At 45.4% G+C, this 25,107-nt stretch overlaps 2 protein-coding genes and 1 long non-coding RNA gene across 3 annotated transcripts; 1 reads left to right on the top strand and 2 right to left on the bottom strand.

Annotated features, from left to right (window-relative positions):
* Positions 1-1,429: 1,429 nt before the first annotated feature.
* hkb (zinc finger transcription factor huckebein) lies at positions 1,430-3,297 on the bottom strand. The gene is made up of 2 exons (XM_001359572.4): positions 2,445-3,297; positions 1,430-2,369 (listed from the first exon to the last, which is right to left on the bottom strand). The coding sequence occupies exons 1-2, from the start codon at positions 3,082-3,084 to the stop codon at positions 2,131-2,133; spliced, it is 879 nt and encodes a 292-aa protein (XP_001359609.2). The 5' UTR covers positions 3,085-3,297; the 3' UTR covers positions 1,430-2,130.
* Positions 3,298-11,543: 8,246 nt separating this feature from the next.
* Positions 11,544-11,894, bottom strand: LOC117183256 (uncharacterized). The gene is made up of 2 exons (XR_004468397.1): positions 11,765-11,894; positions 11,544-11,711 (listed from the first exon to the last, which is right to left on the bottom strand). It is a non-coding gene; the product is annotated as an uncharacterized lncRNA (long non-coding RNA).
* Positions 11,895-15,641: 3,747 nt separating this feature from the next.
* LOC6897778 (probable sodium/potassium/calcium exchanger CG1090) lies at positions 15,642-24,182 on the top strand. Its single transcript, XM_002137847.4, has 7 exons — positions 15,642-16,246; positions 18,418-18,639; positions 18,699-18,933; positions 19,024-19,313; positions 19,381-20,428; positions 20,628-20,816; positions 20,876-24,182. The coding sequence occupies exons 1-7, from the start codon at positions 16,244-16,246 to the stop codon at positions 20,884-20,886; spliced, it is 1,998 nt and encodes a 665-aa protein (XP_002137883.3). The 5' UTR covers positions 15,642-16,243; the 3' UTR covers positions 20,887-24,182.
* The last annotated feature ends 925 nt before the right edge of the window (positions 24,183-25,107 follow it).

The raw sequence follows: 25,107 nt of genomic DNA, 5'->3' as shown, positions 1-25,107 counted from the left end.
TTCTAGATAGAATACAATTTTTAAGATTTTTCGTATAGCCACAAATATTTTCTCTTTTAAGAACGAGTTGTCAAAAATCATCTGATGCGCAAATGTTTGATCAGAAAGAAAGTGGTTTTCATCAGGGCACGTCGAAATGACTAAGAATCTTTGTTTATTTTACAGATTGTTGCTTTTCTGGACATATTTTTCAACTGTCGTCGCATTAGTCAACACTTGTCACATGTGATCGACATATATCATTAGGGATATCATGCATGATTCCCACACCCGATACCCTTCCTTAATTAATTGCCGGCAATTACGCAACAATGCCTAAAAAATTACTGAATGTACTGAGCGATAGATAGATTTTATGTTGAGAAATGTGTGTTTGAACTTGTTTCAAATGCACATTCGTGGATCTTAAGTATTCTTCCAAGTGCCCAAGGGGCAGACGTCGTGTCTGCTGCAAAGGTCCGAAGTCGAATTATTCGAATCGGAGGGACACATTATTGTAGATATCATTGTTCCACTTGTGCGATAAAGACGACGACGCACTGTCTGCCAGCAACGAAAATCTTCTCAGGATCTGGGAGGACAGGCAGGTACGGCACAGGTAATTGTGAGAACTGCACGCCCCTATCAAGCAACCATATTTGCCATTGTCCTGGAAAAGGTTAAGACTCGTTGCTGTTGCCCACCGGTCTGCTACGGTTCCAATTTCAGAAATTCGTCTTTTGTCCGCTCGTGGAAGTCACATTGCTAGTGACCAGGGATCGATGGATCGATCGCCTGTTCGCATAACAAATTCCACAAACACGACTAAGTGTCCTTTTGACTTGTTGCAGACTGAGTGTCTGGTCTGCTGCACACAGTTTCATAGCTCAGGTGGCCCACTCCATTGTCCTTATGAATGACGCAAGCTGTCAGGTGAGTAATGGCAAGTCGGTTGGACAATTGCTCTGGGATCTGAATGTGATCTGCGGGGGACTGTGGGAAACTGTGTGAGATGATTGCTCTGCGATCCGAAATCAGGACATTTTGATTCGCACTCTTTGTACAATGAACGGATTGTATTTAACCGGGGAGTGGGAGGCGACTGGATATTTAGCCGTTCTGGCCCCGCCCGACCTAATGGATTATTCCGCACTTTAATGAATGGGATTTTTGCCGGTTTTGCCAAATGCCCAAATGACTTGTGCATTTAAACCCTTTGGTGGCGAGGATGAATGCATTAGCAGGTTTCGCTTTGATGTTGCCGGGATGACATGGGGGATTTTTAAATGATCTGGTTAGCGGGAAGTGACTGAAACAGTCATTAATATGCACACAAAATGGCGGAAAGGATGCCATTCGTTCTCAGCTGCGAAATTTTGGGTGAAAGTTCTCATCGTCTGTAGCTCTCAGTAGAATTGAAGATTGCATTGAAGAGAAGGAAGATGGAAAATGTGATTTTCAAAATTTGTATTTCATGGTGTAAACATAAATCGTATAATGCAACTCTGAATATTTAACTATGACTCTATATCTAGGTAGGTATAAATCGTATATTGCTAGTAACCGTATTCAGCATATAAAAATGTGAAAAATATGCTTAGCTCTAATAAAGATTGTGTGTATACAGGTATATCTATCTATCTATCTATCTCTTTAATCTCTTAATCGCTTAGCATATGAGGAAGGATCACTTAAGGAGGTATTTACACAAATGCTGGGTTTTCTTTCCGTACGCTACGCTCCAAACTCGTCACGTAGCTGGTTGTGTAAATATGAGTTAAAAAATAAATATCTCAATATTTGCATATATCGTCGAGGGCATCGGGTTCTCTCTCTCTCTGTCTCTCTCTCTCGGAGGGTTTCGGCTCCGAGGCTCTGAGTCTGTTAGCGGTTAGTGAGTGCGCTAGATTGCGCCAGGTACGGCTGAGGTAGATCTATCCAAGATGGGAAATTGAGTATTGGCCGGCATTGAGTTATTGGTTATCTATGTATATGTTTATCGTTGTTTTTGTCGCTGTAGTTGTCGTTGTCGTTGGCATCGGTATCGGTGGCTATGTGCCGTATGCGTATGGGCCTTGTAGCGTTTTTAAAGCGTGCAAGCGCTTCACAGATCGCTGGAGCGAGGTTCGGATCGGATCTCCATCCGTCTATTCAGTAGCCATAGAGATATGGATACATTGGCACAAAGATGGCCGGACCCAGCTGGCGCTCCTGCGGCATATGCGTCTTCATGTGCTTCTTCAGGTGGTCCCGGCGACCGAACTTCTTTCCGCATGCGCTACACGGATACGGACGCAGTCCAGTGTGGATACGTTTGTGGCGCGTCAACTCCTCGTTGCGAGTGAAGGTCTTTCCGCAGGTGTCTACGTCGCACTTGAAGGGGCGTTCGCCTGGAGGAGGGAGGGAGCGGAAATAGGATGTGTGAGTACGGGGTGCCACATGCTGGGGACTTCTGCTCGACTTACCGGTATGGATGCGAATGTGTCCCTTGAGCTGGCCGTTGTTGGAGAAGGCCACGTCGCAGTGCGGGCACTTGAACTTCTTTGGGCGCTGCTTGCGGGCGTTCAGGGCCTTTAGTTGGGCGTCCTCGGCCATCACGCGGGCGTACTCCTGCTCCATCAGACCTAGCGTGAACGGATCCATGCCAAAGCCGGCAGCAGCGGCACCGGCGGGAGTGCTTGCGGCGGCAGCGGCTGCAGCTGCGGCAGCCGCGTAGTACAGATCGCTGGCGGCGGGCATGAAGGGGGACTGCTGCGGCGACATCTGCTGGGATGGCGTCACTGTCGGGGAGGCTGAGGAGGAGCACGAGGGATGTGGGAAGACGGGCTGTGGCGTCACATCCAGCAGGGGGGTTGAGGTGCGGGTGTATCCATCATCGTAGCTGGACTTGCTGCTACTGCTGCTGCTGCTGCTGTTTGACGAGGAAGAGGAGTCGCGGTCGCTGTCGTGGCCGAAACTGCTGCTGGGCAGCTCCGTTTTGATGTTGACCGTTTCGGGCTCGTTCTTCACCGTCCTGGCCGGTGGAGCGGGCGCCTGCCTCTGCGTATCCCAGGGACGGAACAGGCGCGAGTACGTTTGCGGGGGATGCAGGTTAATAGTCGACATTTCAATGCGATGCGATTGTGGTGGAGTAGGAATCTCTCTCTGGTTCTCTGGTTCACGGGAGCACTTTTTTGTTGGGAACACTTTTTCTGGGAATGGACGGGGCCGGAGCTGGAGATGTGTGTGCGCTGCAAGATCTCAACTCGAACTGAGCTCTCCTGGCTGAGCGGCGCACCATTTAAAGAGATTTCCCGTTCATTGAGCAAGCCAGGACTCTGCTCTGCCCACGGGCCTACTTAGCGGTCTACCTACACACGCACACACGCACACAGAGTCGCTTCATTCATCGATTTGTTGTCTGTCTGCCTCTGTGTGAGCGAGAGGCACGCTTCAGGGTTGTTTTCGTCCAACACAACAATATGGCCGCTCACGCACACTCGCACGGACACAGGGCTCCGCGGCGCGCCGGTACACGCACACACAGTCATGCAGGATACTCGTAGTACATAATGTACAACGTATGTATGTACCGTAGTGAGCAGAGTCCTGCGTAGTTTTCAAGCCGTCTCGTGGAATGGCAGCTTCCTTGACTTTCGTTTTTAATGCGTGCCCCTGCCCTTCCCATTCCCATTGTGGAACACACTCGTATATCTATTTTTGCTCCGCGAATCCCTGCGGGGTGGCTTTCGGATTTGGGCGCAACTTTAAGTGAAGCATTCACGATTATGAATTTTACGCTTACCCACCGCAAACCCACAGCCCCTCCCCATCGAACCCCGTGAGGCACGACTGGGCTTGGCTTCGACTTGAGTTGGTATGTGTTCTGTGTTCTGTTTTCCGTTTCTCCCCCCCTTCGGTTACTGTGCTAAATTCGTGACTTGGTTATCTGCGGTCTTCCTGACTCTACTCCGGAGAGTGATTCGCCGCCTCTTGTGGTGGCAATTTATTATTGAATTAAGTGCTTTGCTCCTAGGGGTTGCTGTTCCGCCCAAATATGCAAAGTGTGGGCCAAGGGCCAAGGATTCACAGATACGCGCACAGCTGTACATAAGAGCCCAGTCGGCGCATTTTCCTGGGGGCTTGAGACCGAGGGCTGCAGAAGAGGTTTGAGCATGTAAAGCAGTACAGTTTGCCTAAACTTTATCATTTGGGGATGACCGGGCTGGGGGGTCGACAGGGGCAGCTTTACTGCCGGCGGAGGGCGTTTTCCCTGGCGGGATTCTGTGACTAGATTAATTGGAATGGATAAACCGCACAATGGATAGATAACCGATGGAGATGTTGGTGATATACAAGAAGGGACTGTACACGAAACTTAAAGTGTAAATAAATATAAACATTTTTCTTGTCTTTGAAGGTGGATAATTTGGAACAATGCACAAAATATTTGATTATGTAGCCTGTCGGATTCCTGGCTTGTATAAAATGTATAATAATTGCATTACTTTTGAAAAACTAAATGCGTTTTCAAGACATTTTTAGGTAGAAAGCATAGGCTTTAGCCTTGACATGCCACATGTGTGTATAGCTGACATATCCTGATGTTCAGAAATCGGATCATAGTACATCTTTGTATACATAAATGTAAATTGCATTTACTTTGACTCGGAAATATGCATTGGGTTGTACAATTAAAGAAATGTGCGCATATTTATATTGTATATATGTATGTACAGTAGAGGACATTCATATGTGGACACTCGTGTTAGCTAACTTTGAACCGATGAGGCCAATTCAAAATCACAAAAGTCAGTTGTATAAATAGATTCATTGTCTGTTCATTTACGTCTCGTTTTTATATAAAAAAAAAAGAAATTAAAACGGACGTAAGATAAAGTCCACCCCAAAGGACCATCATAGTGCTATCTAATCCTTAATCAGTTGTAGACACACACATTTTAACAGTTCAATTCCTTGGAATTAAATTCAGGGTCAAGGCCTAAGATTCATACCAGTTGCTTGATATAGTCACCCGATATGGACTGCCTTGATCTACAACAACCAGCTACAGCCTTTAAGTTTGTTCTTCCAAACGATAATTTGTATGGCAACTGAATGAGGTGGTAAACGTATTTTGATCAAATAGCTGTGATACGTATCGCTTGTTCGGATTATCCTAAGAGACATCGGCCTTGTACTCTTTAAAACGGAAAGAATGAGTGGAAGTTTGACATTCGATTCGCACGTATTCGACTTGAATACATTTGTCAAAGAGGTTTCAATATCAATGAATTTCAGCAGGAGCTCTATTAGACGGCTTGCTGCTCGCAGAAAGGATCAAGAAAGGCATCGCCGTTTTGCAGATACATACATATGTACATAGTACTTTGAAGGGGCTCCTTTAACTATCCCGTTCTAGTCTAATCGCCTGCTTGCAGGGCAAATCGCTCTCTGATCAATACCTGATCATGGAGATCAATAAAGATCACACCTAGTCCATCGCGTGGAGTGATCCACTATCTAAGCGGGGACCGAAAGCCTGGCGTACTTATCCGCAGAGCCGGATGTACGGGTATTCAGCCTGATCTGATCTGATCGCGGATTGAGTCCGTCGCACGTTAATCTTGGCTAAAACGAGACTTGCGATCCAACTGGCATATGCGCATGCGCATGGCGATCGATCTCAGAGCCTAATCTCTGACGAGGAGGAAGACAAACAGTCGAGGTGTGCGAGGTGTTCCCAAGTTTCAATTCTGAGCCAAAGTTTGGTTAGGATACGAGTACGAGTACGAGCCAGGAAGTATGTGGTTTCCCCGAGCACGTCGTGTCGCCGTCTAGAACCGCACCTTCTCCATGTGTGTCAGCAGCTAGCGTATGGGTGTAAAATTTCCTAATTAATCGAAATATGAATGTGACGCCCATTGCTTATCTGAACTATCTGTTTGCTCTAATTAAGCATGGCGATGGCGGCTCCGGGCTCCGGGAACCGGGCATCAGGTTGCAGACTTTCTATGAATGAAATCGCTGGCACTGGCCGAGCGGTAGCGTTGGCCGTGTTTAATTATTTTATAACTTCCTTTCTGCCATTTACGAGTGCCGCATTGTCCTAGGTAGGTTGCCGTTTATGACGCCGACGCCTCGGCCGCGAGATTCGGTCCCCGAGACGAATGGGTGGAAATTCCATCGCTCATTACTTAAAGAACCTCCCGGGGAAAGGCCCAGTACACATAGCGAACCAAGGCGGCTGCAAGACTAAGTGCCAACCTACGCAAATAAGCTTTTACAGCCTCACCACCCCTCACTTCAGCTCATTTCGCCATAGCACCTACCTACCTGATCCCATATAAACACCCATCCGAATCTTGGCAATCCCAGTTTATGAATGAATATGAATCCATCGGCCCGCCGCGTTTCAAGTCGTGAATGAAATGTCCTCTCCAGGCCGCTCTTTATGGCAGGCATTAAAACCACCTACGCATTAAAGCCGCTACCTAACCCAACCCAAGCAAGCCCGCAATACAACCGCTGCATTCATTAGCGTCAGGGGAACAATGCGAAAGTACTTAATCCAAATGATTTCCCTTTTGTTTCTAATGACCTGCAGTAGGCTTACGGCGCTAGGAACTGCGATCGTGGCATCTCTGTATTCTTCAAGAAGTGGTTTTTATCAAATGCTACATTACCTACATATTCAAGTACCTAAATATGTATGATTTGCGGAGCCCTAAGACCATATTTTTAGACTGTACTAACAATCACAGTCAGCAAGAAACACAATAGATCTGAACTACATATATCGTATTGAGCGGCGCTAAACATAATAATAATATGTAATGTATAAATCAAATACCTCGATCATTTATATTGAAGTTTTTCAAAGAACTGCACTTTAATTACTAGTTCAATAATGAAGCGCTAACATTCATTCCACCGAAGTCTCAGGAATATCTTGGGCATTATGCTGTGCTCGGCAGTGAACCATCCACACCAACTTAGGCAGGGAATCAAGAATATGTGTATTCCCATATAGTATCCACTAGGTAATGCAGAATTTGGTATATTCTCTTCTAACAAGTATCCGTTTCAATGGGATATCGAAAGATACGTTAGAGATAGGACATTTTGGACATTTTCCAATTTCCAATTATCCAATGGATGACAAAATGAATATTCAAATAATAAAGTTGTATATCCTCGTTTTTTTAAGATCTTTATTTTCATGCTTATCATAATTATGGAATACATAATATATCGGTATTTGATATACTGACTACCTCTTCCCTACTAATTCGAGCATAAGCCTGGAGAGCATTATTGTTAAAGAAAGTCCAAAGCGCGTTCTAGGTCATGCAAAAAATAGCTCTAATTGGTGATGAAAAATATGAACTTGACTAGGAGGAGGAATAACAATGTTGAAGATCATACTGAAGAACTCTGGAGGAGCCATGTTTCACGATATTTTCTAAGCCTTTTCCTCAATTTATATATAAATTAGTTCATTAAATATACAAATTTCTTTTCATTATTCAAGTTTAACCAATGGTCCCCATTTCGAGCTCCTAAATTCAAATTAACTACGCAAGAGCCCCCAAAACAGCAGCCGAAGGGAGGCATCAGGAGGCGCTTTGCTGGGCGTTGCAGGGGCATCCAGAATCTGGACGATCTGTCGGCGATATGGGTGTGAATCAGAGCTGTGCGTCCTTCGCCCGAGTTGAAATCTAACCACTCTCAGGACGTGAACGAGGGGAGGCGGCACTCGAATGAGAAGACATAAATCAAATTAGTTTTTCGAGCGAGTGCACTCGACCAATTTCTGCGGCTAGCGCGCCAAGATGCGACGCGGACGCTGCTCTTTTCGGGTGCCAGGAGGCACAATGGAGTGGCGTGGCAACAAAAGGATGTCGGACACAGGCACCGGCACACAGATATCGATTAACATTTATCCCGTGACACAACGCCGGAGAAACCGCGCGCGGTGGCCACGCCGACGGCGCGTCGTCCATTAAAGGGCTCGCCGCAAAAGCAACCCCAATCCGGGCCCCGGAGTGGCTTTGTCCTGCGCCCTTCCCATTCCATTCCTCGCTGCGGTTACTGCCACTCGAAGCACGATCGGCTCTCCCACACACAAACACGACTGCCTTGGCGCACGCGGCTAGTCGCCCGACGCTGCTTGGGGCATGCCACGGCAGCTGGTCTTCCCTCTCGCTTTCGCTTGCAGACGAGAGAGCCCTGCATCCGTGTGTATTTGTTCGTGTGTGTGTGCACGCGTGAGAACAGCTGCAGGGTCGAGCAATGGCGTTCTCCGTTGGCCACGCCCACAGAGTGCGTTTCGGGCGCGTTTTTTGTCGCCGGCTCGACTCAGCTTAGGGGGAGGGGGAGGGGAACGGCAACGGTAACGGAAACAAGAGCGGCAGCATTTCCGAAGTCAAAACAGTTGTGAAAATCGTCGGAAAATTTCAATTTCGTTTCGTTTTAGTTGCAATCACTGAAAACGCACTTAACCTCAAATCCAATAATCCGCTTGTAGAGCAGTCCATTCAACAGCTCAATCGCTGACAACTGGCCATTGGACGAGAACAAGGACGAGGACAAGCCTTTGTCCGGTGTGTCCTGCGGCGTTTTTCAATTTGAATATCCATACGGGCACTCACATCCATCGTCATGCAGATAGTACGTACATCCCCGCATGGATCTTCTCTATCCCTCAATCTGCCTGTCTGTTTGTGTGGAAATTGTTGACCTCGTCGGGTAATCGTTCTATTATTAACGGACATTCGCCTTCGAACAATGTCACAGTCGCGCTGGCTGATCCGTTGGCTACCGACAACCAACCAAACAGCCAGCAAAGTACAACAGCATTTTACTTACCTGCCCAGGATTAGGCGGATTGCCATGGCCGGGCTTACAACACTTTCGAGGGCGCTGGAAGTGGAGCGACCGAGTTAAGTTGGGCCAACCCATGTCTAACAGATACCCTCTCCAGTACATCTCTCCACGTAGGGTGTTGCTAGTTCTCGGTTCCGTTTGGAAAATCCGATTAAATAAATATCGCGATTGGAACACTACTTGTTTGCCATACCTTTTCTATGGCGACAAATCTTATTCAATTTAAACAAAGAAACTACCGAAACTACACTACTGTCTACTGGGTATTCATTTCGTGAATAAAATGTACATGTGTTACATTATAAATTGAAGATATTATTCGAAATTCATTCTTTGCATGGTTGCATATCTATGGTTGCTATGGTTGAGATTTTTTTTCGAATCTGAATTTAAAGAAACTTTAGAAATTCATAGAAACTCGGAAGCATATTGAATGTGGAATTATTCAATTGGCCGTGTGACATTCTCTGCAGCTTATAACAGATTTACAAGAGGAAATCGTCTTAGGATTGAAAGATTTGTGCAAGCGAGTGCAAGGAAATGTGTGCAAATCTGGAACAATTGCCGGCCCCGGCACGCTCCCTCCGAACCAGGAAGCAAAGACCGTCGAAGAAGAGGACCCAGGAGCGGTCCGAGCCTTGATCCGCCCAGCAAACTGAGCCATTGAACCACAGAGGAGCGAAGAGCTGCAGCACTCCCGGCGGGAAGTTAGGAAACATAAGTGGCTTGGCTCGCCCACGGCAGCCCGGGAAGTCAAATGCAAATTGAAACGTGCGAGAGTGCGGGAGTGCGACAATGCGACCATGCCACAATGGGCAGGGAGTTCTCCAGAAGGCACACAATGCTACCGGTTGCCCATTGACCCAGCCCGACACTGGCTGCAAAGCCTTTTCACACATGATCATCTCAGTGCTGGCTGACGCTGACTGACCTTTGAATGTAAATGTAGATGCACCGATTTTGTCAAAGAAACGGTAGGAAGTTGGCAATTGAACTGGGCCTATGCCCGGCCTGGTCCTCGTCTTGGGCCTGTGCCGGAGTTGGGCAACTCCTATGGTGCAATTATGATTGAAAGGTGCTAATAATAACCGGTAAATTCATGTTTACCTAACGGGCCAGGGCCAGGGCCCGATCCCGGGTCCTGGTCAGCTGTCAAGTGCTGACACTGGGCTGTCTCTCTTATTCTGTGGACGAGCATATCTGTGCCTGACCGTGATGAATGGATCGCAAATCTCTGAATGGCCTCAGATGAATGATGAACTGAATACTGAAATAATGTGGAGTGAAGTGCCCCTCTCTCGTAGTAGGTGTACAGCGATCTGACGATCCTCAATCAACCTTGCAGATGCCACTCGCTAGCCCATGTCCATGGCCCACGTCCTCTGAGGGCCGTGCAATTGTTGAGATTGCAAAATATTGAGTTCGTTTTGATTGATCGCCCACCGATTTTTGGCAGTTGCGCTCGTGTGGATCTGCAATCCAAATGAAAAACAAAAAATGCTTACAAAAAGTATATTTTTTTCCGAAAAAAAAACCCTAATAGTAATGAAGAGTGTTTGGGGAATTGATTGATTGCCGTTCGTTGATAGTTGGAAACGAACCTATAGTGAAATTCATTCCCAATCAGATTTGCTGCGCCTGCTGCAGAGACAATATCCGACTATCTGACGGGTAAACCGCAAAAACTACTGTAAATTGACATCATAAATTAAAATTACTTCCACCCTTCTTCACCTATGCGCTCCAAGGGAAGGCCGAGACCATGGCCCAAACCCCGTCACAGCCCTCAGGGTTTGCCAGCTCTCAGTGTTAGGGGGTTGAGCCGGGGCTTTGGCAGAGGCCGAGGCCGGGGTCGTGGTCGGGGATGGTGCGACCACAAACCAAACCCAAATTCCAGCAGTGGGGGAAACAGGAGATAGAAATATATGTATACAGAGAGAGAGAGAGAGAAAGGCTGAAAGAGGGAGAAAAAGGGGCGAGAACGCAGCCATCAACACGATTATTTCGCATAAAATAAATTGATTCCTGTTAAAAGTCAAGCATGTCCTTTGGTGCCAGAAGAGGAACGCCATACACCCGAGCACATAAGAGACAAACCAAACCGTAAACAGCGCTTCAAAAATGTCGAAATTTGTCCACAATAAGTTCTTTATTGAGTCGCCACAGACAAAGGATTGCTCCGTCGCATCCCCGTCCACAGTCCCTACCCGTTTTCATCTTCGCTATAAACCACGGCCAAGCCACTCGATGAAGCAAGAACAAAACAATGAGACAATAGAGCCGAAGACGGGGACGGACTGTGGCATGTCTTCGCCGTGATCTGCGCCGGGCAACCGCATCTGGGAGAGGGGCTGTCCTGTCCCGACACCTCTGGCTGACACCTTCCCTCGCTTTGTCCGCATAGAAAGTGGCATATAAATAATGACGAGCGGGCCAATTTCGGGCAGTTGCGTCAAAAGAAGACTCGATTCTGACTCTGCTTTTCCATTGTGACTGCGGGCCTTTGTCCGAGCTCGACTCTCGCATCGGCTCGGAGTACTAGCGGAGTACCAGCCACCTTTCGTAGCCACTTCGTCCTGCGGCAATGCGGTCGCCAATGTGGCTAGCGGCAGGGTCCTGGCCTGTGGCTCCTGTGGCAGACACTGGGTCGCCGCTCAAATTGAGCGTATTAAATCGATTAGGTAACGCATTTTAGTCACCATATTTGTATTTAGTTTATAAACTAATTCGAAACTGGACGGCCCATGAAACATGCCACCTAGGGAGTCACTCAGGCATTTCATTCATATCTGCGAGGGGCAGAGGTTGCTTCAGACCTATGAAGGTGTGGCTGGTTACGGTTGATGTCGGCATATTTTACAAGACTGCAGGGGGTTAGGTTTATTATTATTGAAATGTTAGAAGATACGATCAATACGATTATGAACTATCGACGGGCACTTGAATAATCTGTGTAATCGTTGAATCTGCCGTTGACTGCCGAAGACTGGGCTATTTATTATTTAAATGTAAGGAGAACATTAAAGACGTGTTTTTATAGAAGGCTTTAAGTTTCGAAAAATGTCATCCAGGTATGGTTTGGATAAGCTTCGGATATGTGTATTTATATTTTCGTTAGATTCTTTATGCCTGTTCTGACATTTGGGGACAACTCATTCAGTATATTTCATACATAATTGGATGACCCGGCAAACATTTAAAGCAATATCGTGACTTCAGGAACCGTTTAAATGGTCTGGTGGTGTCCCAATTTCCGGTAGTTGCACTTTTTATTAACAACTGAGTCATGTTTGATTTTGAGCCTATGACAATAACGACAATCTTTGTCCATGGCACATATCAGCACTTTCGAATATTTAGCTCTAACTTAAATTCGAGACGAAGAAACAACGGAATAAATTCCGTTCCAATGGTCGTTTTTGATCGTACCTCTTGTTATTGAGATTTATGCCATCGCTACATGCTCACACGCACATTTTCGTTATCTTGTTGGATTCGTTCGTCTGTTCTTTCTGCTCAGAAATATTATGACCATCTCGTAAAAAAAGCGCAATAAGGCAACATCGAGCTTACATCAAACTAGAAACCAGCCAAAAGAAAATGATCCCTTTCAACCATTAACCATCAACGGCTTACTGATTACTTGGAGAGTAGTGTAGGCTCAAGCCAAGGATATGCCGGACAATTCGAGTAGAAGGATGCGGCTGTACTCCAGGCCAGCTATGGGGGGCAATGCCCTGGATGCCAGCTTTACAATGAAGTCTCTGGGCACACATGCCCAAATCCCCACAAAAACACAAAAGGGAATATATTATTAGATAATTACCCATATCCGAAGAACTTGTAAGGCTAAGAACCCTCTCTCAAAAAGGGCTTCTTAATATAATAAAATTGTGTATAATGTTTTAATGCCACTGAGATCTACTTCAAGAAAAGTGAAAGTTAAAAAATAAATCTCCTTAAATCTCCCCAGATATTTACACATATATATAGAAAGATATAGATGTTCTACTCCCATGTTCTACTACCAACAATTTTCAAGCTATTACTTTGATGTGTGGGCATTTGGTCTTCGGCGTGCTTTAGCAATTCTAATTTTACTTTACGTACAATTTTAAATGTTCATGTTTCTCCCCTCGGCTCTTTAATGTCTTCCAGGCTTAATTTCGCCTGCAAATTTCAGTTTTTTAAAATACAATATTTTCGCGTAAGCCCAAGCAATTTTGTATAAAGACAAATTTGCGTTTATAATGAATTTTTTCCCGGTTTTTTGTTTATTTTGTAACATTATTTGTTATTGCAGTCAAAGTTTTTATGTAGAAGCAAAAAGGAATGTCGTCGATGACATTTAATAAATGAAAATTAAAAGGGGAATGAATGCATCACGGAACCGGTTGCAGATATAATTTGATGTGTGATTTCGAGCTATATATGTATGCAAATCTACTGATAAAGAAATTCGATAGCATGGATGCTCTGTAATTGAAATGTTGGTGTCAGCGATCGTGTTTGTATGTGTCCTTATCACTTATTGAAGGCAGATCGCAGTAAAACAGCCAAAAATTACAATCCACAACCAAATGGGAATCAGCTTCTCTTGAAATGTTTATTGCGTTCAATCGAATGTACTTGAGTAATTAATTAGCACACAAACTGTGTGTTTTTTCTCCTTTTTTTGAATGGGCTAGTTTCGATTTAGGAATGAAGTTTAAGTGCTACTCTTTGAAGATACTCCTTACATGATTACCCCATTTTATTTGTTCCTTCTGGCAATAATATGCCTATATAATATGTCTTTGTTTATGATTCTGGGTTTTGGTTTTCTCGTATTTTCAAAATTGTGTATGCCGCAGATTTTTGTTCTTGATTAGGTATGAAATCACAGGAGTCAGGATACCAAAATTTGGTTTGTCTTGCTCTTATAGTCTCTGAAAGCTAGGAATCTAACAAGACAGACAGAGTCAGACATGGCTATATTAGATTTTTGGGGAAAGTGGATGTGTGCTACTCCCAGAAGGAAGCGTTTCCGATCCAATAAAGACTATATGCATATATTCTTGATCAGCATCAATTGCTGGATTGGTAAAGCCATCTGCATCCAGACTCCCGTGAGTTCACACTGAATCAAGTTTGTTTCAAAATTTCACCACGCCCCCTTCCGCCCCTAAAGAACGAAAATCTGTCTTACATAATGACCATCTGTAGCAGATTGCCGAACATGTAACTTTTAAAATTAATATGGAATTTAATTATTATTTTTATTGCAATAATGAAAAATATGCGTTTTTTTGCGTGTATATTTTTCAATAAAAATTGGAAAATATAAGTTTTTTTTAATAGTTGGCGTAAAATACTTCCTTACCATTGATTTATTTGGGTAAAATTTGCATTCATAACTCTTTGCGGTCCCTGGATTATAGTATAGCTTATGGCATATTTGATGATTAGCATATGTAAGAAAGAAAAACTTTATGCTAGTGGCATTATTTATGTCCCGATTACACGGTTTTCCGGAAATCTTTTCTCTAATTTTCAAAGTTAGCTGTGGGTGACCATATATGTACAATGTACATATATTGCATTCATTTATTTATTCTGTGATTTAAAGTTCTTTCAAGTTAACGAAAGCCGTGGACCTGTTCATACAAAGAGTACCCTCCGTAAGCCATTCACCCGCATCCCACATTCTCATATCTTCATCGCTCATCCCATATCGTATGCAACAACTTTAGCTCCCGTGATTGGCTTTGATTTACAATCGCCTTAACGACTCCGACGTCTCCTTAACGTTTGACAGCTAACAAAACCTTAATAGTGGATAGCAAACAAAGCAGCCCTAAGCTGCTCATTGCCCACCATCCAATCCCTGAAATTCGTGAATCAAAGTCATATTTCTGCGTAACTTCTGTCAACGTCAACTCAAAGGAGCAGCCGCTCCGTTTTCCGGGAACTACTGCGCCCAGTTACTCGAGAGCCGAGTTTCGCAGACTGAATGTCTGCCCGACCTCGCCATGCCATGAGGCTTGTGATGTACCGACTAATAATTGAGCCATTTAACCTGTTACAATTGAATTTCGGAGAGCCGTCATATTTCTTGGTCCTGCCGGACCGATTCTAGTCTCGAGTTTCGAGAGCGCTCCCATTATTAATTAGCAGAATTGTCTATTTGTGAGGTGTCAACAGGTAAATCCGTCATTGTGACTGCGATGCCGATTTTTACAAGTGACGAGCGAGAGCGAGAGTGTCCTCCCCGAGCTGTCTTTGTTTTTGCAAGAGGCCGACGGGGCAAGAGCTGGCGGCTAGATCAGAGGGTGCGGCATGTAGCCATGTCACGTTGCACATCAGAAAGAGCCCGATCATCGGAATCGTCTGGGCTCTGGGCTCAATGTAAAGGATAATGTGGCAAAATCCAGACAATTGATGTCCTCTGCGGCACTTCAAATGGAAGATCGTTTGTTTGCTGTTTGCTATTTGCTATTGACCAGGCCAATGCACTTGACGCTTGTGGCTAGGGGAGGGCGCATATAAATAATAATCAAACAAATACCCATAAATGCGATGCCGGGCCATTGTTCGCCTGTAATGCAATTTTTCAACAGTTCCAAACCTCGAAGTTGGAGACGGACTGTCCGAGCCAGACCTTTCGTTCAAATTCCAGCTTTGGCCGTACCGTAAAGCTCCCATAGATGGCGCGCTGAGGGAGACAGTCTCAAAAAGTTGGCAACTCTGACATTTCCTGCCGACGCGCTCGGCCGTGGTGGGTTTCTGTCACCCCACCCTGCCCCTGAGGCGAAGTTGTGCGGCAGACTTGACGACGCGCCACCAGTGCGCATTGAATTTCGGTGGAGTCGGTTGGCGCTGCTGCTGCTGAATAAAAACGAATTAAATTATGAATTCGAATGAATTAAAACGCGAATAAGTGCACATCGCTCGCAAACAAAGCTCGCGCCTGGTCTCGGTCCCGTACTCGTGTCGAGCCGCACACACACACACCAGAAACAGAAACAGAAACACCAACACACCACAGAACTGGTCCCGTTCTCCCCCTCGAAAAGAACACGGAAAAACGGAAAACTAAATAATAACGGTTCGGTGGAAAAATGCATTACTAAGCTAACTGCTGGTCGAAAACAGCTGCAGCGCGTGGAGCGGAGTGGAGGGAGTGATTACCGGGATAGTAGCCCTAGCCGAGAACGAAAAGTGAACACTGAAAATCGCAGGCCAGGCCACATTTCCTCACATGTTTTCCAATGCAACGGTTTTCTTCTGTATCTGTTTTCCGCAAAAACCCATCTAACGACTGCAACTGACAAAAAGCCTGAGCAAACACCGAATTTCCAGCCGAGTTTTAGTGAAAAGTTTGGCTCAATCCATAGCCCCAGGCACAATAAGCAAAATGGTAAAAAGTGATTATGAAATGGGCCTGCAGGGGGGCGTGAGGTGTGAGCTGTGGGTGTGGGCCTAATCAGCTGAGCCCCTGTTTATCCATCCAAGTTCCGAACCCCATCCCCTTCCCCAACCCGTTGGCTTTATGCAAATTGCAAGTCAATTGTCTACTTTCCTTTATTTTTGTTCCTGCTCTTGCTTTTCTTTTCTATCCCTTTCATGAGTCCTCCCATTGTCTTTGCACTGCTGAGGAAAACACGAGTGTGTATGATGTAAGCCGAGGCGCCCCAGTCCGACCCAGTCCGCGCCACAAGCCCCGCCGACACTTCCTTCCTCATCTATTTAGTTAGCGCAGCCATTTATTTTTATAAGATGGTCGCTGGGTCGGTTGGCAGCAGCAGCCTCCTTTTACTCTTGCGAGCGTCATTGACGACATCATCGTTGCTTCCCCCCCCCCCACCACCTCGACACGACATCAACAGCAACAACTGTAACTAACAGCAAAAGTCAAGCGAAAAGCGCTCCACCTACAGCCCAGCCCCCCCACTCAGCCACCTTACCCAACAGCGCGTAAGAGTAAAAGCTTCGTCGAATAGCAGAAGAACAGAAGAGGAGGGGGTCGGTCCATGAATGTGCGAGTAAATCGATATTATGCGGCATGACCGAGTGGCCCACAAGGCAGGCGCCGATGTGGACGGGGACAACACTCCCCCACTCTTCGCCCACCATTCATCGTTTGTGTATTTTTGTGGTGAAAAACGCCACTTGCTCTTGCTCTCGCTCTCTCCCTTTCTCTCTCTCTCTCTCTCTCTCTCTCTCTCTCTTCTTGTACCCCCTGACATCTGCTGCAAATTTTCGCTGTTATCACACCAGCAGCAACAACAACAGCAAAATCTGCAACATCAACCAAATTGCCACTAAGAAACAAATTTATTCAAAAACATTTACGAGTATGCGTCGTGATTGAAGGATTCCCCCGACGACTTGTAGGATATGATGTCATGCGATGTCTGTGGACCCACGGGATGCCTTCGAATGTACATATATAGTGCGAGTACTCTCGTTCCTGCCGATCCGCCTCACTTCTCAGCGCCACGGGCCTTGAGTTTACTGCTGCTTGCTGGTACATATATTTACTGAGCGCTTATCACTCTGGGATGAGGTGAAACGACATTGACGCCTCTAATTACTGCCAGCAAACAAATCGAGGAGGCTCTGGTATATCGTCGAGCGTGTGTGCTCCACTCTGTGAAGACTAGATTCTAGTCTAGATTTCCTTGAGCCCACAAGAGCAAAGTGTGCCGTATTGAATGTCACCCAACTCCAATGGTCTTTGGCTGAGCATTGGCAAGACAACTGCACAAATCGCTAGCGTTAACGGATATTCAATTTCAAGTCAGACCTACTGGTCAGCCAATCGGTCATTCTCCATGTCTGAGTACTGTGGTTGCTCTTCTCTTTGGACAGAAGGAAGCACTTTTGCAGGCCAATCTGTCATTTCCCGCTTTCATAGGATAGAGCAGTCGTTAAGGCCATACATATACATATATGACATAGGAACTATCGATCTATCGATCGTTAAAACATTTTCATTAGACAAGCTCTGCAAGGATGGTAAATTTATTGGTATATTTCCGAAAGTTCACTTTCATTGTTGATGTTCTGCAGTACAATTTGCTGATAAATTAATGGAAAGTCTTTGGCTGGTGCTACGTTTCTCTTGTGCCATTCAGTAGTAAGAACATTGCTCTTAACCATGAAAGGAGCCTGTTTTCATCCAGGGTATCACTACACTCGCAGCAAATTGATGTCGTTGTTGTGTTTTTCTCTTTTGCTTGCATTTACATTTGGGATAGACGGCTGCAGTTCAGGCCGGGTATCCAATTTCCACTGCCAGGCCCCCAGACACAAGCCGGCACAGTACGAGTACCACAAAGCCAAGCAAAGTCGGTGGCAATAAACCTTATAAGCTTGCCATTTTATCCGAGGCGAGCTGCGAATTGCCCTTTAGGTACACACACGCGTAGACTCGTAGGTCTGAATGAGTAGGTACTTCTGTTTCTATATACTCAGGGCTGACGCCTCTAGGCGCTGCAACGTCGCGTACATAAGCCGTACTGTAGGGTGGGCCCCATTGTCTTTGACTGATGGGTTCTAATCCCTAGCCTCCGTTTCCGCACACAGATCGTACGTCGCCGGTCCCGTCGCTCCCGTATGTGGAACATGGGCCTGCTCTTCCTGATCTACTACTGCGTCAGCATCTACTCGGCCAAGGGCGACACCAGGGAGGTATCGGCGCTACCACTGGACGTGGGCAGCCTGGCCGAGGATGAAGGCGATGCCGAAGCTAATGGAGAAGTAACTACCGAGATGAATCGAGAGCTCGAGAACACCACGCCGTTTGATGTGAGTAGGGTCTGATAGGCGTTTCACTGGTTGGCTTCACCCAATTGCTCCCTCCACAGGCCCCGAAAGCCACCGAGGCCACTCACTTGCATGGAGCCGTCCCGACCTGGCGTCCCAAGCGCGACAATTGCACCCCGCCGGCCATCGAGCAGTTTCCTCAGCCACTGATGAACAAGTGGGCGCGCCAGCACGGCGGACTTATCCTGCACATCCTGGTGGCCGTCTACACCTTCTTTGGCCTGGCCATCGTGTGCGACGAGTACTTCGTGGCCAGCCTGGACCGTTTGTGCGAAGGTGAGCCCGGAGACTTGAGGGACTGGACCGGACCGGACCGGACGGAAGCTTCCGCTGGGGCGCTCTACTAACTCCAAATATTTATTACAGAGCTAAAGCTTTCTCCGGATGTGGCTGGCGCCACATTCATGGCTGCCGGCAGCTCGGCCCCCGAACTGGCCACCGTGGTCATAGGGGTGTTCTTCGCCAAGGACGACATTGGGATCAGCGGAGTCATCGGCTCGGCGGTGTTCAATATTATGTTCGTGATATCCGTCTGTGCCCTGTGCTCGGGAACCGTTTGCCAGCTAAACTGGTGGCCACTGGTGCGGGACTGCTTCTTCTACTGCGTTTCTATCCTGGTCATGCTGATCATTATCTTCAACGACGTCATCTCTTGTGTAAGTGCGCGAAGAGTGCAGCGAAAGCCACGTAAGACCGCAGACTAATCTTCGACTTTCTCCCCAGTTCGAGTCCGTGGTGATGCTGCTCTGCTATGTGGGATACTGCGTGGCCCTCCACTTCAACACGGAGCTGGAGCGCTGGGCCCTCGGGCTGAACTTGCCGTTTAAGCTGCCCAGCAAGGAGGAGCAGTCGGCCTTGGTGACCTACAAGAATGTTCCCGAGAGCTCCTACACCCAGGGCAGTGCAGGACAGGGACAACAGCAACAGACGAGCATGTCCAAGGAGTCCAGCGATGGCGTGGACGCCAGTATCACCCAACCCCAGGGCGACTATCAGAACTACAGCGACACCAATGCCAGCTGGGACCCGAATTCCGCCTGGGGCGAGGAGAACCAACCGAAGCCTGCGGCCGCCAGTGCCAGGCCAAGCCAACCACCGGTCGACGACTGGGGTATGGGGCAGTTCAGTCAAGGCCAGGGACAGGGCCAGGAGAACATGGCTTACAACTCCGATCAGCCCGAGTCTGTTGTGACGGGCGAGACTGCGGCTGCGTCGGCGTCCGCGGGTGCGGGTGCAGGTGCAGGTGCGGCTAAAGGCCAATTGGTGGGCGCCCCTGCTCCCACTGGCGTTGACTACTACAAGTCGACGGACAAGCAGCGCGAGCCCCGCCCAGATCCCCTACTGCGACCGACGGAGGGCGGTCTGCCAGCGCTGGTTGCCTGGTATGTAGTGTATCCGATACACTTCCTGTGCAAGAAGACGATGCCCGACTGCCGGCAGCAGCAGTTCCGCAACTGGTATCCGTTCACCTTCCTGCTATCGATGGTTTGGATCTCGTTCTACTCGTACTTTATGGTGTGGATGATCACCGTGATCGGGTCCACCCTGGCCATCCCCGACACCGTGATGGGCCTCACCTTCGTGGCTGCTGGCGTTTCTGTGCCGGATGCCCTAAGCTCAATAGCCGTTATCAAAGAGGGCTACGGCGACATGGCCGTGTCGAATGCGATTGGCTCGAATGTCTTTGATATCCTAGTGTGCTTAGGTCTTCCATGGTTCATACAAACGGCCATCATAAAGCCCGGCTCGCACGTGAATGTCATCTCCAAGGGTATGTACTCTCTCCCCATCTCCCCCTTCCCCGCCCGCCCGTTTGTGTCTCCCCCGCCCGTAGTACTCGTCGTATGCAACATGTGTGTGGTATGCCTGGCATGAGTGTTCTAACAGTTCGCCTAGCTGACGTAGCAGCAGCCCTGGCCGTCACCCGGTCTAATCTTTGAGTGCCCTTCTCTTCTCCTCAACCATTCCAGGTCTCGCCTACTCGACGCTCTCGCTCTTCTCTACCGTCGTCTTCCTGATCCTCTCGACGCACCTGAACGGCTGGAAGCTGGACAAGCGCCTGGGTATAATTCTGATGCTCTGGTACCTGTTCTTCATCACGCTGGCGTCGCTCTATGAATTGAATGTCTTTGGCTATATGAACCCACCAGAATGTCCCAGTGAGTATCCAAATCCATTTCCACAAGACGTTCCCCCTAATTGCCTAATTCCCCTTCAGGCACTTTCTAAGCAACCAAGAGGATACCAGCACCAAGTACCATATACTCGTGTAGTATAGTGCATAAAAAAGCATACAATACATAGTACATAGCACAGACCCATGCATTTGCATATTCATATTCAGAGGAGAGTCGTGCATAGTCGCATCAACAACAAACTGAAGCGCCAGCCACAGCCGCCACAACCGCAGGAGTTCGTCATTGTAAGAGGAACCGACTCGTACATTTAATGTTAATTAGTGGACAAATTGAATACTCAAATCGCGTTTTACATGGATTTTTACATTGCACCAACCGAAGAGGGAAACGATAAACGATAAACCAAAAAGATAAAAAGATAAAAGATGATTATATATATTATATATTTACTAACATATACATATACAATATTTAATGATATTTAGGCAAATAACAAACCATATACATATGTACGAGAGTGCAGCCACAATTAAAGTACACATACCGGATAAATAGCACTGTAGATAGGGAGACAAATGCAATTAAACAAGCAACAGATGAACAGAGGAACAGAGGAATTTGTTGCAAAACGGTTTTAAGGAACAAGTCGAACAGAACAACGCAAACTTCTCACACCACAAATCAAACCAATTATACGATCATTATACAACATACATATATTTATGCATATGTATGCATGTATGTCTATCGTATAAGTATGTATCTGCATGTATATACTTTTGTATCGCATCGCTTTGTTAAACAGTTGATCACGCTTAGTTTTAGTTTAGTTTTAGTTTTAGTTTTATAGTTTAGTGTATGTATCTCGTTAAGGATCTCTCCATTGTTATTTCTTGTGCAGTCGATGTACACGAAAACGCCCGTGGAGACTATTGGCCTCCGGGCTGGTCGATCCAGGCCAGGAGCGCAGATCCCTGCGCCGCGGAACAAGAGCAACGAATTTTTTTACGTTTTCGGATGTTTTATTTTTGTTCTCATATACAAGATGAATGAAAAAACCAACACCCATGTATGTATGTATATTTTTTATATTTAAATAATACATTTTCAAATAATATAGCCCCTTCGATTCCACGAGAATCGTCCTAGGTTTGGCCAAAGACATTTGGGTTTAGATTCCGAAAGAAAGTTCGAATAGTAAAGAACAGAGAAATAAGGAAGCAAGGGCCAAGCAAGAGAATGGGAACGAAACGAAAAGAAAAGAAAAGAATACCTTATGGCAATTAATCGCGTCAATTTTCGGATGTAAATAGTATGCGCGGGAGCATAAATAAACTAAAAAGCATTATACAAATCACATATATTCAAGCACGAACAGTGAACGTTTAAAGTCAATTTTTGGTGCAAATTGTTGCGCATAAATCGAAACAATATTTACTAGGAAGTGATAGATCTTCAGAATTTAAAATTACTTTTCGTTTCATTTGATGGTGATGCGGATTCAAGGCATAGCAATTACTTGTTCAATTGATCGATGGAAAATCAAATCAGGCTAATCATTGATTTAACATTCAATTATTTTCCACACTCAAGCAATCCGAGTAAAGTAAAAATACAAAATGAGGAATCATTCCAGCTTAGGGAATACTGATTACATATTTACTGAGTACATTATTTTTGGCGCACTTTGGCTTTCCTCCCAGCTGTCCAGATCGAGACCGAGATCCAGATCCAAGATCCAGGCCAAATCCAGCTGCATTTACCACACTTTGCCCAAAGCTGCTTTGCAAAACCAGATGGATCTGACCATGACACAGAATCAGTATCAGAATTAGCTGCAAGCAATGTGTAAGACAAATACGAGGATATACATTAATACTACTACTATATAGCATAAAGAGCAAGGCACTGCTATAAGGACGCGCTCAAAAGATACATAGTTACATACCAACACACATTCATACATACATATATGTCTACCTATTCATAAACATACACATATTTATACATACAATTACAAAATACATACATATACAACATATACAAGTAAAGATATAGCTACATACAAAGATACAGATACAGATAAAGGGTGTAAATGCTTAGTAGGTATATGAGTATATACAGTATATACATATGATGAAGGAACCGAAATGGAACCCAAGTAACTGAATCCAATGATTTATCGAAGCCGAAGCCGAACCATACTTCCCAGAATCGAATCGACTTATAAGCTAAAGATAGTAGTCTTAATCCAGTAGATGGAACAACTACGATACAACCATAAAACGTACGAACAATCGCCGGCTGAAACTCCCCACAAAGACAGACATAAGTGTATGTCGTATTACATATAACTGCTATAAACATAGTCACACCTCAAATGCTACTACGGGCATTGCCCAGGTACAATGTTCTTCCTCCGGACTCCCTTACTCTATAAAGACAGTCAGTGAAGCCAGAAGTTATTCCGATCACGTTGTACATACTATATATTAAGTTAATGATGGTAATCATTGGGGAGTAATCTCGAACTGCAATACCTTATATGTACGCTTCCACAGGACATGCAGCACTCTCAGTTGACTCCGTGCACCCAGTACTCCATGATATTCCAGTACTGCTCCTAAACTCGAAGTAAACTCAAATAGTTTCAGTGTTGTTTCGATGACAAACTTAAATTAGCAGTTCGATTCAATTATTAGGGCGAAATCAACAATTTAACAGATCGTTACAGAGCGTTACGCACTATGAAGGTATCTACTTATACCAGTGTTCTATTCAGATTATTTGATATCTACACACAGTACAGTACATACATATATGTATCCTTGACAGACTCAAATCAAATATTATATATTTCGCGTTACTTTTAATTGTATCTAATGCAAATTGCAATCTATAAACGGAGTACTATATACGAGTATTTAGCAAAATTATGTAATGATGTGGATCATGTTTACTTAAGAGTTAAACACTAAGACAAAACCCACGCCACACTGACGCCACATACATACATACATACATACAAACTATACATATATATTTATGTACAATAATTGATACACATTTACGAGTACAACCAAAAAATATACTATACAAAAACCACACAATACAATATTACCTATTACCTACATATTTACATCTGACATTTGTGTTAATTACGACTATAATTGTTTGTGAAAACTATATTGAACCTATCAAATTTAATTACGAGTACGAAGCCCGTTTAAAAATAAACTTCAGAGGGCAAAACCCACACTTATTCGTGGGATGTACACTAACAAAACAATAAACAACATAATAAACTATTGCTAATATACAAAACTGTTGATGTTATGTTTAGTCTAACAATGAATTCCGGAAATAAATGCATAAATATACACAAAACGCTTCACGAGAGAAATGTTCTTTGACCTTTACAACGAAATTAGGATAACGAAATAGGTTATTCATATCTGCTTTCCGTATTGGATTCGAATAGCGCCAAAAAGGCTGAAAATATTTTGGATATTGCTCAAGGAGCTGTATTTCCGAATCGGACGTTGAGATGAGGTACTGACGTACAGGAGGTCCGTTTCGGGTCGTCTTGATACCGCTGGTTCTGGGCACCTATTTTCCTTAATCAGACGTATGTTCAACAGTTATCCTATCCGTATTCCCTTATAAAACTTGCAATCCTTCTTGGGCATATGGTGGGCACTTTTTAAATGTCTCTCATTAGAGTACAGTATCTTTGTCATGTTTCTGGTCAGCTCGGCTACCATGTTGTGCGGATCTATATCTATGTATATGTGTATCTGATCGGTCGGCAAAGAGGGCTAGGATCTGGCGGTATCTTTTTAAACTCCAGCAGAATGAAGTAGTTCGTTTTAGTTGAAACGATGCTATAATTCATCAAGAGAGATGAGTGACAATCTGAGTGTCTGTGCACCTATTTCTGCCTGCTCCTTTCCTATTAAGTCTGGCCTGTAAATGAATAAAATGGAATTATGCCCATCATTGGGAGACAACTGTGTTGTCCCTGGAAAACTATAACTTCTTTGGGATGCCCGCTTATTCGCTGGTGAATTGGAGGTTAGACCGTTGGCCTAATCGGCCACCGCTGACCCACCTCACCTGCTCGTTGGACCAGATATGTGTACATATTATAGTCTGTATGTCTATAGTATGTTTGACGTTATGTTGTGGTCCAAAGTATAAAAGCTCAAAAGCGTTCGGTTCCATCATAATTATCTGAACAAGGAATGGAAGGGGGAGGGTGGGCGAATAGTAAATGCTATCAGCAGGCTGTCCAAAAGCTTGGGCAGCTTAA

Source organism: Drosophila pseudoobscura, chromosome 2, assembly GCF_009870125.1.
Source record: "Drosophila pseudoobscura strain MV-25-SWS-2005 chromosome 2, UCI_Dpse_MV25, whole genome shotgun sequence".
Classification (NCBI taxonomy): domain Eukaryota; kingdom Metazoa; phylum Arthropoda; class Insecta; order Diptera; family Drosophilidae; genus Drosophila; species Drosophila pseudoobscura.
This window is presented reverse-complemented; position numbering and strand designations above follow the sequence as displayed.